Source organism: Nipponia nippon, unplaced genomic scaffold (genome assembly GCF_047370975.1).
Source record: "Nipponia nippon isolate SJK-2023a ecotype South Korea unplaced genomic scaffold, ASM4737097v1 scaffold_4, whole genome shotgun sequence".
NCBI lineage: Eukaryota > Metazoa > Chordata > Aves > Pelecaniformes > Threskiornithidae > Nipponia > Nipponia nippon.
In genome coordinates, this window is record NW_028262358.1 from 30,506,868 (window position 1) to 30,527,093 (window position 20,226).

Here is a 20,226-nt window from a genome sequence, read left to right on the forward strand (position 1 = left end):
GCCCGGCGGGGGCCGGCGGGGGCGCCCGCTGAGCGGCGGCGGCGGCGGCGGCGATGCCGGGGGGCCCGGCGCGGCGGGGCGCGCCCGCGGGGCCATGAGGGCGGGCTCCGGCCATGGCCCATGGCAGCGCGGCGGTCATGCTGAAGTGCGTGGTGGTGGGGGACGGCGCCGTGGGCAAGACGTGCCTGCTGATGAGCTACGCCAACGACGCCTTCCCCGAGGAGTACGTGCCCACCGTCTTCGACCACTACGCAGGTGAGCGGGCGGGGGCCCGGCCGCCGGCGCCGGCAGCCGCCCGCCCTCCCCGGCCTTGCCCTGCCGCGGGGCGGGGGGGGGGGGGGGGCACGGCGGCTCGGCCGGGCCGGGGTTCGCCCCCCTTCACCCGCTGTGTTTCTCCCCCCTCGCAGTCAGCGTTACCGTCGGGGGCAAGCAGTACCTGCTGGGGCTGTACGACACCGCCGGCCAGGTGAGTGCCGAGCGCTGCCCGCGGCCCCCCGGCCCCGGCCCCGGCGCTGAAGTTATTTGCCGGGCTGCGGTCCGGGCTGGGTGACTCAGAGGCGGGTTGGCGGCGGGGAGGGGGGGGGCACAGACGATTGATAAAAACCGGCTTGAAAAGAAAAGCATCGTTGCAGCTCTTATCCCCGCGGGCGGAGCCGGGCGGTATTTCCAGCGGTGCGGGGCCGGCTGCGGGGGAGCTGGGGCCGGGGCGGCGGGGGGCGGCTGCCCGGCCCTTCCCGGGCTCGGCCGTGCCGGCGCTTGCGGCGCTCCGGGCCGGGCAGGGCCGCGGCTCAGCCCCCCGCGGCGCCGACCCTGCCGCCGGCCTCGGGGCGGGGAGCCGGGCCCCCCGAGCGGCGGGGGAGCTTGCTGCCTCGGGGCGGGTGGGGACCCGGGCTGCCGCAGCGTGCCTTGTTTGCGCTTGACAGCTCTTGAATAGCTGAAAGGAGTTGTTCAACTTAAAGGTGGGAAATAATGAAACGTAATTCTCAGCCCCTGCCTTTCAGATAGCCTGGGTTTCTTCTGCTGTCTCAGACAATTCAAGTGATTCATCTGGTTAGGATTATTGCAGCCTATGACAGCAGGTATCTTAAGTAACTTCAGTGATGGAGAAAATGCTTGATGATCAGGGGGTCACCGGTGTAGTAGTGGCTACTAAAGGGCTCCGTTATTCAAGTCACTTCTCGGTCAGCTTAGCTTGCACGGCACCAGCCGCGGGCCGGGCACGGTCTCCCGGGCTAAAGTAACCCCGGCTCTCTGGAGGTGCCTTGTAGAAATAACAAGAAAATAGTTTGTGAAGGGCCTGACCCCGGGAGGTGCGGGCGTCTCCCAGGGAGGTGCGGAGCATATACGGAAATGCTGCGTGGGGTTTTGTAAAGTTGTGTATTCCTTGTATTAAAACTTCTTCTTGCCGTGCGAGCATGTGTTTTGGTCTCACATGACCTCAGACATGCTTCCTTGTTGTAAAGAGCAACTAGTAAGATAATCTCACGGGACTCGCACAGGCTGAAGCCATATTTTTTAACCATGTTATTCCTCTACTTAATTGAACAACTGCTGCCTGAATTCGCGTATCTTTTTAGATCTGCATACAGCCTTGAATAAGGGAAGCAGCATTTAACTGGTCTTTTATATCTTTGTTAGGCCTGAAATCAGTAATAAAATTAATTCCATGAGAATTGTAGGAAACAGCCCCATTTCCAGAAAGCTGATAGCCGAGGGGTGAGACTCTTCCCAAAAAGACTGACTTCATGATTGTCATCTCACTGACGTAAACACAAACTAGTCAAATTTATGCCAGCTAAGTGCATTTCTTATTACTGTCATAGTCCTGTTTTGCAGTAGTAATTGGTTCAAAACACAGCTTGTAATATATTGCCTAAGCAGGTTGCAAAATGAGGATCTAATGCTCAGGCAAATAAAGCATTTGGTTAATATGCAACTATTTTTCTCTTTTTTTATAATGAGCATTGGAAAATGTGAAAGCGACCCTAGCACTACTGTACACATGCATAGCTTATTTGTGGCTGCCGTCTCAAACTGCTTGTGCTGGCTTGTTGCTGTTAACGGGAGTATGTGTTTTTAGCTTTGTGTAAGCTTAACTAAGGTGGTTTTGTGGTATCCCACTCTGCCTGAATGCGCTGAGTACAAAACCGAGTGATCTTCGGCCTCCTCAAAAGCTAGCAGGGTAAACTGGCCAGCTTGCAGCAAACAGCAAGCGAAGGTATTCCTGTTATACTAAGAAAAACTTTTCCGTGTGAAATTGTATATCCAGAAATATAAAAAGTTGAGGTAAGCCTTTTTTTTTTTTTTCAAATTCTGAGCAGCTGAAATCTTAAGTTTGAATTACAGAGCAGTTTCTGGTGTACCCAGGACCAGATCTTGCTGGCCTAATTCAGAGGAGCCTCAGTTCAGGTAGGGTGTTTTAATGAGGCTACCTTTACAAATATATCTGCTCGTGGCAAAACTTCCCTTTTAGTCAGAGCTGCGGTGCTAATAAAGTCTTTACTATTATCCCCATCCCACTTCAGCATGTTTGGGGAACTGGTGGACACGTGGGGCTGCCCACGGGAGCCCCATCCCAACATCCAGCACAGCTAAGGAGGGGAGCCTGTGTGAAGGTGCCAGTCCAGCAATTTCATTCTTTCAGCTGCTTTGTCGGAGAGCGTGGTGACAAGCCCGTCTTCCCAGAGCGATGCGATAACAGAAAGCTTACTTTAAAGCTTAAATATATATAGTAAAGAGCAGAAAAGACATGAGTTGATGGTGCCTTCTCTGTGTTGAGGAAACAGCATGCTGCATCTGGTACATGCCTGCTGCTTGCACAGGCTTCTGTACGGCTCGGGTTCTTTGCTGCTCAAAGTTGGGATTTCTGTGCCAGCGTACATCAGTGCTTTTATTTCTAATTCTGCCACCCCCAAACAGTTTTACTGTAAAATACTGGCCCAATAGTATCATTTTATCAAAACTTGGCAGCGCGTGATCACTGTGGTATCTAAGCAGTTCACAGTCTTCAGCGTGTTTATACTCCCAGCTCTGGACAGAGTACATAGGTACAATCTACAGATCTCATTTTGGGGGGCAGAGGAGTGAGAGGGTAAATGGAGGTTCAGACAGTGCCCTAGTCCCAATCCATGTAGGAAGCCCATAGCAGAGCAAGGGTTAAAGACCTTTTGATTTCTAGCTGGCGCACAGCAGGCTCACCGCCCTGAAATACTGACTTATCAGCCTGTGGGTGTCTTTAACTCGCGTGGTTATGTATTTAGCAACTTGTGACAGACTTCTGTTTGGCAGGGGAGTTACAAGCTTTTGAGTTCATGGCATCCAGTACTCGTTTCTAGCTCGCTTCTTCACAGCACACACAGGATCACATGTAGTAACTATACTGATGACATAATGCCTGATATCTTTGCGAGTTTAAAGTAGGTTGAGAATATATCTATTCAAATCCCATTTTTTTCCAGGTTATATGTAGCAGGGAAAAATGCCACTAGCGGTTCACGAGCTTCAGTGTATATGCAGACAGACCTTCCCCCCTTTGGGTGTGCGTGAGTTCAGGCAGGCTTTTCTCTGGCTGCAAATACTGAGGCCCTGGTTCAGCAGAAAATAGCCAGTACAGCTGCTGGGCAGCGGAGGCTGTCGGAGCCTGTTGGGGTTTGCAGCTGTGGAGGCAGGCTCCCGCGCCAGGGAGGCGGGTGGGAATTCGGTGCCGGTGGTGTCCCAGAGGACATTCCTCCAGCAATTCCTCCCAGCCGCCCAGCTGGCGGCTCCTTTTAGCCTTGCTGCTGCCCATAGCCACGCACTGAGACTGGGTGGGCTTGGGGTGGGTCCTGGTTTCCCCAGGAAGAGAACTGTGGTACCTACCTACATGGCCTGGAGCTGGGAGCATCAATGCACTGAAGTTTAAACATGAGGTGCTTGTGATACTGATGCTTGGATGCCTTTGGCTTTGCAGTAGCCTGTCTGGCTCTGGGAGACAAACTGCATGTCAGTACTGCTCTTCACTGAGCAGGGGTACGTGGCAAATTCAGCCTGGGAAGGGTCCTGTGGCTTCATCAGGGGTCTGTTAACTTCACCGTGTTGGAGTGCTTTTGAACTAGTGACAAGTGATTATCATTTTGAGCTTCCATAATACCAAAAATAATACTGCCAACTCTCATGATATGAAAACTTTTGGAGAAATGTCTGTAAGCGCTAGCAAAGAGGTGTGCTGCATGTCCCCTTGCCACCTCCCAAATGGTCAGGATAAGTGGGAGGACACACAGGAGTTACCTCTTGGGGATTTCCCTCCATATTGAAGGCTGCTGCTTAAAATGGCAGTTGGGGTCCATCTTCCTCTCAGTCCCTTTTGCTGTGGGGTTTTCATTCATGGTGTCCCTTTCCTCCAGTATGTGCTGACCACAGACGGGTGGAAGCCTTGCTCTGCTCCTGTGTCTTTGCTGTGAAGGAATGCCAGGACCTGGAGGGAGGATGGGGGGGATGCAGGAGCAGAGCCTGTGCTGCTCCTGCTGCCCCAGGAGGAGAGATGCTGAGGCATAGCCTGGCTGTCTGGTGCAGGCTTGGCACCACGCCAGCATCTGGGCAGTGCAGAGCCGGGTACAGAAGGAGCAGAGTGAATCTTACTGTGGTGCAGTGCCTAATAATAACATTTATATCCCTCAGCATCACTTACTGTTGTGATACTAGCGTGGCCTAGTTGGACAAAGCTGAGGTAAACTGTGTTCCTTGGCTTTCCACTTTTATTTCTCTGCCTTAAGGGCCCTAATACCTGTAGGACAAGCTGTAGGTCTGATATAGTAAAGCTCTCGGTGCCTTCTCAACTGTCACCAAAACAGTAGCCACAAAACATGCTAAGCACTAGAGCAGAACAAGCCACTTCTTGGTTCCTTTCAGCTCAGATACCGATGGCTACTCTGGTTGCAGCTGCAGCCATCTTAATTCAGATACACTGAGTTTTTGGTTGTAACGGAGGCCCTGATGTTAAAAGCAATTTTATATTAGAAGTTGTTCAGGCTGCTGAGGTGCATAAAGCTAACTCAAATATTAGCAAGATCAGTGCCTGCATTAAGGCCTGGTGTTAAAACAAATGGTTATAACTGTGAACGTGCCTGTGGGAAAGAGAGGGGTGGAGGTGTGGTTATTAAAATGGAAGGTCACCAAACTTGTGGTGGCTGCGATAAATAAAACAAGAAATAGCAGTAATCTTTGTACTCCTTGCTGGCTCCTTGTCTCGGCTTTGGTAGGTAGCCCTGGCCTAGCAGGTACCACTTCAGTATCCGACTGAAAGGAGAGGCAGCTGCTGATCATTTTGGCCGGTCTGTTGTGAAATAGAAATGTCCCTCCTCAGAGCGCCTTACTCCTTCTGAGTTGCACGTACCACGCAGCCGTAGCGCCAAATGCAAGCCTGGAACATGCAAGCACGGTCTCACGCAATGCAAAGCCTGCCACCCTTTACCATAGAGTTGTAAACACCGAAACCTGTAACGTGATTTTGGCAAATCTAAAAATGAAATGTTAGCAATTAACATCGTGTCCCCTTTCTGTCCCCTCGTGAGCCTCCCTCCTCCCACATGCATTTCCCCTTGCTCCCTTTACGTTGTCCCAGCTGAGCTGGCAGCTGGCGCTGGGAAGCTGGGAGCTCGGGAGCTCGGTCGCCGCCGGCCTGCCAGCATGCTGGCCTATGAATAGCTCAGCCTCTGCTGAAGCTGCTCTGTGCTTCAGGATATTGCCAGCCACGTAGATTTAACGACTCTGCAGCAACAACTGGGTGTATGCAGGTGAAACAAGAATGTGCCGAGATTCTCCCTTCGAAATTTAAGTTTTTCAATGCAGAAGAAGGAGGTGAAATGCCTGAGTTTATAATCTCTATGTCGAGAGTTCTCTAGACAAGTGTTTAAGCAAAGACAGGCTTTCCCTTTAAAAGGAAGGGGACTCATACCTTCAGATTCACTTTTAAAAATGGCCTTCCAACAATAATAATCCCAGTGCAAAGCTTACGTTCAAACGCCTCCTCGTGAGCTGTGACTCACACTTTGAAAACGTCGTAGCTTTCCTAGAAAGATAGGTAAGTATTGTTATCGCCAGATGGGGAGTCTCAGGATGGGAGATGCTGCTCTGAGTGCCCAAAAGCATCCACTAAATATATGTTGGAAACTCAAGACAGTTATGTTTCATTTTCAGAGTGTCAAAAGCCCCATAGCCGTTTTGAATAGCAGCACTGAGTTATGTTAAAATCAGATGTAAGGGATGTGTTTGAAAATCCAGAACGTCTTTGCCAAATTAGCAGTAAATTAATTGTAGACCAAAGTAAAGAACCCAAAGCAAACCAAGTTTGAGAGGTTCTCTGAAACTTCCATTTTTGATATGTTAAAAGCACATTTTTATGAAGACTACTGATCTAGACTCTTGCTAAACACTGATTATGTGGTCAAGTAAAAATCCCCTTTTCCTGGGTTAAGAGTCAGTAGATATCCTTTAGTTTGTGACAGAGTTCTCTCTGAATTTTACTCATTTATCATTTCTTCGAAGTACGGTGACATCTTTCAATGCCATCCAAACATCACCAGCTAAAAAGGCAACACTGAATACAAGCAATAATTATTGCTCTTCCAGCACAATGTTACTGCATATCCTCCTACTTCCTGACTTCGTTTTGAGATGGGGTGTGCACCTGCACTCACTCTTTTGAGTATCATCTACTCTACAGCTGTGCTGCGGGAGGCAAGAGGGAGGGAGTGGGACAACTGGGTGAGGTGGCATGAGCCAGCAGAGTTTTTCTGATCGAGAACATAGGAGGCCCTGGGAATTTTCAGTAGGTCCACAGTCAGACTTCTTGATTGAAATCTGTTGCCTTTGCAAAGACCTCTTTATATTTTGGTAAATCTGAAAAGTATAAAAAACACACTGCTTTTCATTTGTAGCCTAACTTCTGATTCATCCTCCAAACTACATCTTAAAGCAAACTAAATGTAATTCAGACTAGAGTACTGCCTCTGTAGCGCAGACCTGCAGTGCGAAAGGACTTAGAGTGTGCGTTAGGGTCCGATCCAAAGCTCTGTGTTAGCAGGCACCCTATTGCTGATTTCAGTAAGCTTTGTTCCAGTGCCTTCATTGAGAACACATGGACAAAGTGGACATAACTTACTTCAGCAATACCAAGGTTTTGTCAGTCCCAGCCATTCAAAATGATGAGTCAGCTATTCCTATCCACAGACACCACTACCTAAAAAACCTAGGGAATCTAAATGGTTTGAGACTTTTTCTTTTGCCCTTTGCTGGATGCGGGTTTTCTTTAAGCCTTTGGGCTTCATGGATTCAAGTTTTCTCTGTATCTGTGGGGGAATAGAAATTTATCTTTCATTTAAAGGTGAAAAGGATGTGATTTTTCTTTATGTGATCATGAGACTTGAGGAACCCGGGCTTTAAGAAATAATATAAAGCACACTGATTCCAAATCCTGCAGTTTTATGGGGAATTATAAAAAACAACTTTACTAAAATGGATGCTGTGGGACAGAGCTTCAGGACTTCTTGTTAAACCTCCAAATTAGCAGTTACATTTCTAACAAAACTGCCTTTCCTCTAATTAGAAAAAATGCAAAATGAGGGTAGAGAGGAGGGGAATTGTATCTTTTTACCGCTCTGTTCTGTGGTTTTATAAGCAGTCTGTTGTTTTGGACTGGTGACTGGATGGTTTGTGTTAAGAAAAATGTGTTTGAACCCTACCTGACACTTTCAGCAGTTCTGAGGAGGTTGTGTCACTTGACGTGTTAGCGGCTACCGTCCTTGGTCTGTTTTAATCCTGCTCTGTGCTGCATCCATGTCGTGGCACGTGCGCAGTAATTCTTTGCGATGGCTGGCACTCGCTGGTGTGTGTATAAAAATGCAAGTGGCAGCATCATTCTCCAGAGCAAAGGAACATCTATCAGCATCCTAGGTGAGCTTATTGCTTCAGGTGAATAAAACACAGACTGAAAGTGCCTCAGGCAGCTTGCGCTCTAAATTAGATGTAGCCGTGAATGCTAAAAGATCATCTGTAGGACTTAATGCTAGTTCCTTTGTTGGTCTGCTTTCCAGTTGGGGTGCAGTGGCAGAGTCAATAAGGGATGGATGCCAGGCTGCATCTTTAGTTCCGACCAACAGACAGCCCAGCCACGGGCAGTGAGATGGCGTACATCTTCCTCACTTAAGAAAGAAAAACCATAGGCAGTTTTTCAGCTGCCTTAACATCTGCTGCAGTGAAATCGTTGAGTGTTTTACCCCATTCTTCAATGGAAGCTGTTAGCCCTGACAAATCAGGACTTGACATAAAACAAGGTACAGAAGAGTCTTAGGAACTCCTTTAATTCCAGAAACTCTTTCACCGTGATGTGTTTATTCAATGTCCACATCATGGCGCTGGTAGTCCGGCACTTCGTCTTCTGAGAAGTTGCGTGATGGGAATTAATCGTGAGGAGTCAGTGTGAAGGCTTAGTCTTCTATCTTACAAAGCTGTTGCTCAACACTGGAGTGAAGAACGTGCTTTCGGGGTTTATTTGTAAAAAGTGAAAGGGAATGGGACACCCAACTGATCAGTCTTTCTTGTCTGGGCAGGATTTATATAGTTAGTAAATGAAAAGACATGTCTGGTATGATATGGATAGCTATATTAAACCATCTCTATTCCATAGTCTGTTTTCCCTGTGAGAACAGATTTATTAATCATCATATTCTTCTGTAAAAACAAAGTGAAAGAACCCATCTTTCCAAAGAGCAGGTTCTGCAGAGGATCCGACCAGATCCCCTGTGCCAGGGTGAATTTTATTTTTTTCCTTTGATTGCCCATATCTGAAAGAATGGAAAATCCTGATTGTTCATGGCTGCAGTCACCAAAACGGGGATGAATTCCTTTCCTGGAGAAAGTGGAAATCGTGTGTGGGAGGAGCACTGTTCCTAAGGTCACTGACGGTGAGAAAGGAACTGGTACAGGAACGCACCGCAGCCTTGTGATTCCTCATGGGAAAGGAGTGAAAGGGCTTGTCCGTGGCAGTTACTCTGCCACTTCTTAGGAGCTCCATAGTGGATAAGCAACTGGTATAAGGTGTTTAAGTGAAGCCGTGCTTGCTGATACTGCTTGCAGTCAGTTGAATCCATGTTCTGTTGTTACAGATGCTAAAATAATAAGTCTTATAAAGAAAATTCAGGGACTTCCACTTCTAGAAAACCACGAAGAAGCCAGCAAGTTGAAGTTCCTGAGGTGATGGAGAGGAGAGAGGGATTATTCTGTTGAGACTGTCTAGGAAAACAGTTTAGCATCACCACATGGCCAGATGGAGGATTTGGACAGTATTTAATCCCACATTAAGACTGGGATCAATTCTGATCACTTAAAGGCAATTTTATTTATAATTAAAGGAATATTCTGTCCTTCTTGTCTCTAATGCTCTAAAATCCATCTTACTAGGCTCCATGTTCCAGCTAGTTATTTCTCTCTATACAGAAAAGCTTTTCAGACATGTAAGCAACTGCACGGTCCTCAAATATGCCAGAAGGAAAGTTTTGTCAAAAAAAAAATCGTAATTCACAAACCCTGGGCTTTTTCAATGTATAATTCATGCCTCCTTTGAATAGCGCTTCTCACAGGAATTTAGAGATGGATTTAGATCAGCTTACTTCATTTTTAGAATACAATGGAAGAGCACTTACCCTGCATTCTTGCAGTCTTTTCTATAAATTAAAAATAGATGCTGGGCCCAAATCGGCAGCTTTTTGCACTCCCTTGGAAACCTGTGCGAACAAGCCACAGCAGGACAATTCTGCTGTTTCTAGGAATGCAAGCTGTATCCCCAGAAGCCTGTGAAGAGACAGAGGGTCTGTAGTGCACTTTTCCCTTGCAGCCAGGGAATAATCGCCACATTTTGTTTTGCATGTTCAGAAGCTAGTGGCTAAAGATGTAGGCGACTGAAAAATCAAACACAGTGATCAGCGTATGTGGTGGGTTCACCCTGGCTGGATGCCAGGTGCCCACCAAGCTGCTCTATCACTTCCCCTCCTCAGCTGGACGGGGCAGAGAAAATATAATGAAAGGCTCATAAGTCGAAATAAAGGCAGGGAGAGATCATTCACCAATTACCATCACAGGCAAAACAGACTCCACTTGGGGAAAATTAGTTTAATTTATTACCAATCAAGTCAGAGTACAATATTAAGAACTAAAACCAAATCTTCTTCCCAGGCTCAACTTTGCTCCCTCCCCTCCACCTCCTCCCCTCCAGCAGCGCAGGGGGATGGGGAATGGGGCTTGTGGTCAGTTCATCACACGTTGTCTCTGCCGCTCCTTCCTCCTCAGGGCGAGGGCTCCTCACACTCTTCCCCTGCTCCAGCATGGGTCCCTCCCACAGGAGACAGTCCTCCATGAACTTCTCCATCGTGAGTCCTTCCCACAGGCTGCAGTTCTTCATGAACTGCTCCAGCGTGGGTCCCTTCCACGGGGTGCAGTCCTTCAGGAGCAGACTGGTCCAGTGTGGGTCCCCCATGGGGTCACAAGTCCTGCCAGCACACCTGCTCCAGCGCAGGCTCCTCTCTCCATGGGGCCATAGGTCCTGCCAGGAGCCTGCTCCAGCGCGCGCTTCCCACGGGGCCACAGCCTCCTTCGGGCATCCACCTGCTCTGGCATGGGGTCCTCCACGGGCTGCAGGTGGATGTCTGCTCCACTGTGGACCTCCATGGGCTGCAGGGGAACACCCTGCCTCACTGTGGTCATCACCATGGGCTGCAGGGGAGTCCCACCTCCCCTCCCTCCTTCTTCACTGACCTTGGTGTCTGCAGACTTGTTCCTCTCACATACTCTCACTCCTCTCTTCCGGCTGCAATTGCACAGAGTTGGGGTTTTTTTTCCCTTCTTAAATATGTTATCACAGAGGCACTACCACCATTGCTGATGGGCTCAGCCGTGTCCAGTGGCGGGTCTGTCTTGGAGCCGGCTGGCATTGGCTCTATCGGACACTGGGGAAGCTTCTAGCAGCTTCTCACAGAAGCCACGCCTGGAGCCCTCCCACTACCAAAACCTTGCCATGGAAACCCAGTACAGCGTAACAGGGCTTGGGCTGCAGAATTGGACAAGCAGATGTTTTATGGCAATGCTGTGTCAGTCCAAATTGCAGCTTGCCAAATGGTCCTGCATTAGTGGTGCCTTGCGAGTGGCAATGCCAGGAAGCCAGCGTCCTGGGGACGCTCCACCCTGCTTCCTTGCAGAGGGTTACAGCGTTCTACAGCCCAGACTGAAAAAAACCAGAGAATTTTGTTAGCCAGGGAAGCAATTTGTGCTTGGCATGGGGCGGTACAGGCCACTTCCCTCTCTCTCCTCCCCCACCCAAGCATCTCGTAGAATCAGAAACCACAGGGTGGTTCAGCGGGGCCAAGTCTGTTTCCTGGTGTGCTTCTGGAGCAGGCAGTTGCTCTCGGAGGCTTTGCCTGGTGCTTATGGCAAAGCTGCAGATCGGCCTTTAATGCCAAATAATCTGGGGGAGACGGCAGGATGTCTCCACTGGGGTAACTGTGAGCTGTTACCGAGCCCCTGGGGCGTATGTTAGATTCAACAGTCGTTATGGTTCGCTTGTTATGTTTTCCGAAATACTACAGGGGGCCTTCTGAAACGGAAATTTATTTTCAGGGAGGAAAACTATGAAAAATGCAGTCTTGAAGGATAGCTTTGAAATGTACTTCAAAAATTAAAGCATGGCAATTCATACTGAGAGAGGACTTTCGACTTGTTACCAAGTCCTGCTATGAAATCGGTTAAAACTTGGACTTTCAGCTGGGATTTTGCTCCGCAGAAACCAGCTAGTTACATATGCGTGCCTCACTGAGACCCTCTGAGCAGCAGCAGCGATTACCCTTCACTGCACGAAGGTTGGATTCCTCTAGCAGCTCTGCCTGATGTCTATTTTTGGCTGCCCCTCTAAAAACAGATGGTTGGGAGTGAGAACCTCCTCTTACGATTGCTGTTGTAAGCTGTGAAAGCAACAGATGGTTGCTAACACAGAGATCACAAACGTAGAGTTGTTGAGCTCCAGTTTTTCTTCCCGTGGTGCAAGCTTTATTTTGTTCCCTCCCATCCACTTTATACCTTCTCAGAATAGAACAGAGATAGGCTTATCCTTTTGTTTATAAGAGTATGTCAGTATGATATCACTGGAGCTGTATCATCAAAATTTTGTTCCTAAGCTGCAAAACACATAAAATCATTAACTACTTTGGTTCCATCACAGTACAAAACACCGGGCCTGGATTAAAAGATAAGCATGACGCACCTTGCTCAGGGTCCCTGCCACAATGTTAATGACATACCAGAATCTGATTTCTTCTATTTGCTTGAAGATGCTAGCCCTCACATTTGCAATGAAAAAAAATCAAACAAACGGATCTAGGTTAACATCTTCTTTGCTACCTGTAACAGCAGATCTGAGAGGTGTGAATTTCCCCAAAGGTCTTGGTCAAGGTGTGGGAAGGTATTGACTACAAAGGTGACTCCTCTAATTGCCTTTCATCTCTCCAAATTGGCTAGAGAGACCCCAGTACCATTCCAGAGGAGAAAGAGGCCCGTGGTCTCACATTACTGAGAGAGGGGTAAGGACCTCTGTCCCCATCACTTTAGCTTGGGCAGGGAGGAGTGTGACACCATGAAACAGGGGAGCTACAGGGGCTCCAGTACTGTGGGATCTCAGTATGCCTGCACCTCTTACTTCAGTTTTCTAATAAATACAAGGAAATAATGCTTTTTGTGAGTCAAGACGGTTGTCCAGAAATTAGACTTCACTCTGTCTTAGTTTATTGTTTTAAAAATATCCCACGCAACATAGGGTGTGTACATCAAAGGCTTTTGGAGTCCTTTGCAAAGACTAATGCATTATTAAGCTAGCAAACCCCTACGGATGGGAAGATGCAAGTAGAGAGAGGATAATAATTTGCTCAGGGCTACATGTTGTGTCAGTGGCAGAGTCAGGAATACTGTTTGTGTGTTTTTCACTATGTCTCGCAGCTGATGTCCGTGGAATTGGGCAAAGGTATTAGTTCAAAATCAATTGTACGACTTGAAATAACGGCACTGCGTTCTGCTTTTAGTCTGCGCAAACCCTTGAAATGAAGAAGAATATAATGCTGCAGAATTGCAATAGCATTCTTCAGTCTGCATACAAAAAGTTCCTCAAGACCTGCTTTTGAGCAGGTACATGTCAGGAAAAGAAATAGCTAAATTTTGGACATGTTAAAACAAATCCACCTGAACATCCAAAATACAGTGAAAATCAGTGATTCAGCATTCAAGTACAAGGCAGCAGAAAATCTCAGAGAAGCACATTATTAGGTACTGTAACACAGAAGAAGAGACCTAAAGGAGAGATTTTAAGGAGCTAAGATAAAGGCAGTGCTAGACTTACCTGCAGAATATCAAAACTAGGGTGAAAAGAAAATTTAGAAGTATGAATTTCCATTCTCCACTCTTAAAAACAAAAAAACCAAAACAAAAACCCCAAACAGTCCTTCCCAGTTTGTAGTTGAGAAGCCAAGTCAAGTCATTAGTTCCTCCATCTCATCTCCTTTCCCATGCCTGTTCTGTATCAGCAACTGTCTTGGGTTAGCGCAGAGATACTAGGTAAATGATGGATGGTCCTACTGCAATGTCGTATCTTTTATAGGGATCACAGCTCCATATAATGTTAATTAAGCCAACATACTTGCGTCCAATTTGTTTAAAGTTATTACAACTCTCATATTTTCAGCATGTTTTTCTGTCTGCATTCATCTGCTTCAGCAAACAGCAAACAATTTTGTTTTAAAGTCCAGAGTATGTTGGAGAATGAGCCATTTCACTATTATAGCCTGGAGTTTTTGAGACTTGTACTGCATATTTCGATCCTTAGTGGCTTTCTTGCCCATCTTGTTCATGTTCTTAAAATATTCCAGTTAAATTCTTTATATATTTTTAATGTCTAAATATACATGCAGTGCCTCCCCCGATTAGATTGGAAGTCTAATTGCTGTACAGTGTGGTGTGTACATGCACTCAAATTGGAATTTATGTTGACTGGCTGGTATAATTAGATTTTGCCATTGCATTTAATTTTAGAATAAACCACATTTATTTCCCTTACACTAGATTCAGTCAGATTGAAGCAGTCAGATTTTTCCAGGCTTGTCTAATATTCAGTCTAAATTCATTTGGTATTTCACATTCTTCTACCAAGTGCAGCAGTTATTTAGGCCCAATAAATCAGAGAAAGTTTTCAGGTTTGATTGATTGCTGTTTCTGAGGGGCTGTTGGGGAGCAGAAGTCGTCTTTAAGCACAGATGGCCTACTAGATGCTGGTAACATTTAAGCCAGGGTCTCTCTTAGGAGGACCCAGGACCAGTCTAATCATGTGGTGGGAGGCTTTATTAGAATTACCGGCCATTATTAGTATCAATACGAACCTAATTTTCATAGCCCAGACAAGGTTTAAAGGAGAGCCTGACAGCACTGACTTGTTTCAAGCAGCAGGATTGGTGAGTACAGCCAAATTCTCTCTTAATTTAAGTAAGCGTAAATGCAGTGAAGTCACTGTAGTGAATACCACGTACATCTTTGGCCGTGGCACATGATGTATCCAATCACACTGTACTTGCCTTCAGTTTAACTTCTTAATTACACAGGATGGACCCAAAGCTTGCCCCATGCAGATGGGACAGGGTATAAATCAAAAGGCATATAAATAGATGAGGGGCAGGAAAGGAGTTCAGCAACGCACACGCCTTAAAAAGCGGTAACGTTGCTCACTCCCAGATGACTGCTAATGAATACGTGGGAAGTAAGGTGCAGTACCACGATGTGGCTAAATGTACAAGGATTTGTATCCAATGGGATTTAAAAAGATAAACTAAATATGAAAGCTTTGAAGTAAACTATGCAAATGTAACTTGGCTTAGAGATCAGAAAATGATTAGTATTTGCTATGAATAAATGGTCTGTCTGTAATTTGAAATGGATTAACTAAAGAGATATTTTAAGGTCAATGGACTAACAGTAATTTCTGGTGACAGTGAAATGTTTTCTCCATTCCAGCATTTAATGCAGACAGTATTCTAGTTACTGTAACCCAGATGTGAGATTTTTAGAAAATGTCGAGTGTAGTGAAGGCAGCTCTTTGGTGGTGGGAACAAATTATGACTTTAAACTACTTCCCCCCCCCCCCCCCCCCCAAAGCTATTCAGTAATATCCCACATATGAATTTGAGAGCAGCTGACGGATCTGCCTGCATGTTCTTGCATGCAGATTTTGTACTCCAGGGACCAGTGTAATTTGCAGTTGGGAAGCTTCTTTTAGGATTTGGATCTCCACCCCAGAAAACAGTGGCAACCCTGAGCAGGATCTAACTATATTCAGTAGTAGAAGTGAAACGTAAAATACGTGGTTTAAAAAAGAAATGAATGTTGAATAGTTTCAAGTTGCTGTTGTGATGTTCTTAAAGCTATTTCTGCTTTCTCTAATGAACGGCCACAGATGTGGAAAAGACACGGTTACTGTTTTTTTCTTTTGAATGAGGATAGGAGCCTGACACTAGTAGGGAAACAACTGATCTTCGAAACGGCCTGTCAAATGTTGTAGTTTCACAGTAGTGTCAGTTACTGTGGTTGTGAAATTGGGAGCCCATGTTTACAGCTAAGCATGCTGTAGCTTATTGACAAAACTGTAGAGTATACAAGACTGGCAGTAGACGGTATAATCAGAATGGCACATGAGAGTACTGATTACAAATAAGAATATTGTGTAAATAGACAGTGAAGAGTACTGGCCAATGGTTACCTCCTTGCTAGTGCATAATCTCCTCCAGTGCTTGTCTTTTCTCCATTTCATGATGAGGATGGCAGCCATAGCTGTTGACTTCCAAATGAAAAGATGGGACTAGAAGAAACTGTTCTGAGGAAATTTTCACAGGTTTTCTGAAATTCTAGTGACACCATCTTTAAAACTTAACAATTGATCAATGAAGGGCTTTTTTGAGGGTGCAACTATAGGTGAGTAATTTGGTAATGTGACTGTTGCCAAGGAAACAAAGATTTAATTTTCTGGCTCGTTTCAAACATGGAGTTGAATTACATTTCTGTCTCTACATTTAATGAACAAATCGTTCCAATATTTGTGAGATTGAATTAAGATGGGGAGCTTACATGGGGAAGAGGGAGGCTGCTGCGGCAGCCATAATAAACTGGTGTTTATTGTGGAAGAGAAGGCATAAAACCAGCATTCTTCACTGTCTCCACAATGCCTGGGCTCAGTCTTAAGTTATCTATGTTAAAAAAAAAAAAAAAAAAAGCGTAAGGTAGGAATGGTAAGGCATTGGTTCACTGCCATAGACCAAAGGAAGCCTTGCAGAGAAAAGTTGGCGCATGTTCCCTCCTGCTCTTAGTTAAAAGATACGGTAAAATCCACTTGCTCTTGCTAGCCAGAACTCTGTTTTACAATAGGGATAATGCTCCTAGGTACTTCTGTTGCCACGGTATTGTATGTCCTGGCAGTAGGACTGGTGGCTTTAAATGCTGTGGCTCTAAATGACCCAAATAATAATCTTTTCACACTAACTGCACCCCAAAAAGGGCATTAATGTTCCCTTGATAGTGGTGCTCATCCTTAAGTTCTGTTCCTTCCCACTCTTTGCTGGGCTTGCTTACAGAAAGCAGAGTCTGGACAAAAGAGGTCCCTTCTGGTCCTTACTTCGTCTGCCCTGATCACTAGCAACAGGACAGTAAGGTTTCTAAGAGACAGAAAGAAAATTCTGAGGAGGGCCTTAGATACCACCTTTACATACGATCCAAAAGAGAACATTCAAGTGCATTAAATAGCCTTAACCTAGCCTAGCTTTGTATAACCTGGATGGCTCTATAGCAATCACATCTGCTTATTTCTCTTTGGTTAAACAAATGCTAACCTTTGATCTGCAAGTATGTTTGAACCATAAGCCTTTTTTTTTCTTTAAGTGAAAACTTTTTAAAGGGTTATCTTCCACATCTTGTCATACAGAAGTAAGTTTCTGTCAGTATTAACACACTTTTCAAAATATTTACGTTCACATATAGTTACCCTCATAGGCAGATTTTGCTCTAACAGCCACACTAACTAACCTGGGATAGTTGTAAACATTCAGAAAGTTTGCCTCAACAAAATTCCTGAAATATGAATACAGTTTCTGAATATAACTGTTAAAATTAACAAAATACAAGCAACGATTTAATATTGCAGATAACAGAATTTTTCTTTCTCAGGAAGACTATGATCGTCTGAGACCTTTATCTTATCCTATGACCGATGTCTTCCTTATCTGCTTCTCAGTGGTAAACCCTGCTTCATTTCAAAATGTGAAGGAAGAGTGGGTACCGGAGTTGAAGGAATATGCACCTAATGTTCCCTTTTTACTAGTAGGAACACAGGTATATCTGGTTCTGTTCTACTTTATTTAAACAATTCAGCTCATTGTATGGTGCCTTTTCTTTGGGCTGGAAGTGGCAGAAAAAACGAGGTCTGTGCTGTCCTCTAATGAGCTACCTCCATTTTGTTAAAATATATGCATTGTAAGCAGGGTGGCAAGATTGGCTGCATCTCTCCATGTGACTTTCTATAAAGTCATGGGACTTAGGGAATAAAATTGTCTGTTCATACCCATGTTACTGGAAGTACATGGGTCTACAGCTACTGGTCATATGTAATATTTGCTGAAGCAAAGGAGCAAGGGGAGAAGTGAGACAGAGGAGGCCTGCATGGATGAACAAGGAGCTCCTGGACAAACTCAGACACCAAAAGGAAGCCTACAGAGGGTGGACGCAAGGACAGGTAGCCTGGGAGGAATACAGAGAAATTGTCCAAGCAGCCAGGTTAGGAAAGCTAAAGCCCTGATAGAATTAAATCTGGCCAGGGACATCAAGGGCAACAAGAAAAGCTTCTATAGGTACGCTGATGATAAAAGGAAGACTACGGAAAATGTGGGCCCTCTCCAGAAGGAAATGGGAGACCCAGTTACGTGGGATAAGGAGAAGGCTGAGGTACTCAACGACTTTTTGCCTCAGGCTTCACCGGCAAGTGCTCAAGCCACACCATCCACATCGCAGAAGGCAAAGGCAGGAACTGGGAGAATGAAGAACCACCCACTGTAGGAGAAGATCAGGTTCGAGACCATCTGACGAACCTGAAAGTGCACAAGTCCATGGGACCTGATGAGATGCATCTGTGGGTCCTGAGGGAACTGGCAGATGAAGTTGCTAAGCCACTATCCATCATATTTGAGAAGTTGTGGCAGTCCAGTGAAGTTCCCACTGACTGGAAAAGGGGAAACATAACCCCCATTTTTAAAAAGGGAAAAAAGGAAGACCTGGGGAGCTACAGGCCAGTCAGTCTCACCTCTGTGCCTGGCAAGATCATGGAGGAGATCCTCCTGGAAACTATGCTAAGGCACATGGAAAATAAGGAGGTGATTGGTGACAGCCAACATGGCTTCACTAAGGGCAAATTGTGCCTGACAGATTTGGTGGCGTTCTACAACGGGGTTACAGCATTGGTGGATAAGGGAGGAGCAGTGACGTCATCTACCTGGACTTGTGCAAAGCATTTGACACTGTCCCACACAACATCCTTGTCTCTAAATTGGAGAGACATGGATTCGACGGATGGACCGCTCAGTGGATAAGGAATTGGCCGGATGCTCGCACTCAAAAGAGTTGTGATCAACGGCTCGATGTCCAAGTAGAGACTAGGGACAAGTGGTGTTCCTCAGGGGTCGGTATTGGGACTGGTGCTATTTAACATCTTTGTCGGTGACATGGACAGTGGCATTGAGTGCACCCTCAGCCAGTTTTCCAATGATACTAAGCTGTGTGGTGTGGTTGACACGCTGGAGGGAAGAGATGCCATCCAGAGGGATCTTGACAGTCTTGAGAGGTGGGCCCGTGTGAACCTCATGAAGTTCAACAAGGCCAAGTGCAAGATCCTGCACATGGGTCGGGGCAATCCCAAGCACAAATACAGGCTGAACAGAGAATGGATTGAGAGCAGCCCTGAGGAGAAGGACTTGGGGGTGTTGGTTGATGAGAAGCTCAACGTGACCTGGCAACGTGTGTTTGCAGCCCAGAAAGCCAACCGTATCCTGGGCTGCATCAAAAGAAGCGTGGCGAGCAGGTTGAGGGAGGTGATTCTCCCCCTCTACTCCGCTCTCGTGAGGCCCCACCTGGAGTGCTGCGTCCAGCTCTGGGGCCTCCAACATAAGAAGGACATGGACCTGTTGGAGCGAGTCCAGAGGAGGGCCAGGAAGATGATCAGAGGGATGGAACACGTCTCCAGTGAAGACAGGCTGAGAGAGTTGGGGTTGCTCAGCCTGGAGAAGGCTCCAGGGAGACGTTATAGCAGCCTTCCAGTACCTGAAGGGGGCCTACAAGAAAGCTGGAGAGGGACTTTTTACAGGGGAGCATAGTGATAGGACAAGGGGTAATGGCTTTACGCTGAAACTAGATTTGATGTAAGGAAGAAGTTCTTTACTATGAGAGTGGGAAGGCACTGGTACAGGTTGCCCAGAGAAGTTGTGGGTGTCCCATCCCTGGAAGTATTCAAGGCCAGGTTGGATAGGGCTTTGAGCAGCCTGGTCTAGTGGAAGGTGTCCCTGTCCATGGCAGGGGGCTTGGAACTAGATGATCTTTAAGGTCCCTTCCAACCCAAACCAATCTATGATTCTATGAATTTCCTCTTGCTTCTTGTGGGCAGTGGATTGGGCTTCAATTACAAAGTGACCCACATGCTGGTATTATGTTTGGGTTAATCTTTCTGCCACTGCTGGATATACATTCTGGTATTCTGAGATGATCACATCTAATTGAAGAGCTGAATTACAGAATAAACATTTGTTCCTTCTGGATTAAAGGTAGTAGTTCACAGCTTAAATTTCCAGGGCTTTTGGATCAGGAAGGGTCCACGATCTGAATCATGACACGACTCCATTTTTATACATGTAATACTTCATTGAATAAATAATTCTGCTTTAAAAAGAGGATATCATATAGCCTGCTGACTTTTGTTTAGAAAATGTATTCCAACATGACTGCAATCTTTCTTGCTAGATTGATCTTCGTGATGACCCAAAAACTCTGGCAAGACTGAATGATATGAAAGAGAAGCCCATATCTGTGGAGCAAGGACAGAAGTTAGCGAAAGAGGTAAACTCGATACTCCTAAATGAAACC

The 20,226-nt window shown here is 46.2% G+C and overlaps 1 protein-coding gene across 1 annotated transcript in view; it reads left to right on the forward strand.

The window, feature by feature from the left end:
* RHOQ (ras homolog family member Q) overlaps window positions 1-20,226 on the forward strand; it is a 27,530-nt gene continuing 7,304 nt past the window's right edge. Inside the window, exons 1-4 of the mRNA XM_087776074.1 lie at window positions 1-255; window positions 408-466; window positions 17,269-17,433; window positions 20,104-20,199. Of these exons, the coding sequence (XP_087632200.1) occupies window positions 114-255; window positions 408-466; window positions 17,269-17,433; window positions 20,104-20,199 (462 nt within the window). The 5' untranslated portion in view covers window positions 1-113. The remainder of the gene's footprint in view (window positions 256-407; window positions 467-17,268; window positions 17,434-20,103; window positions 20,200-20,226) is intronic.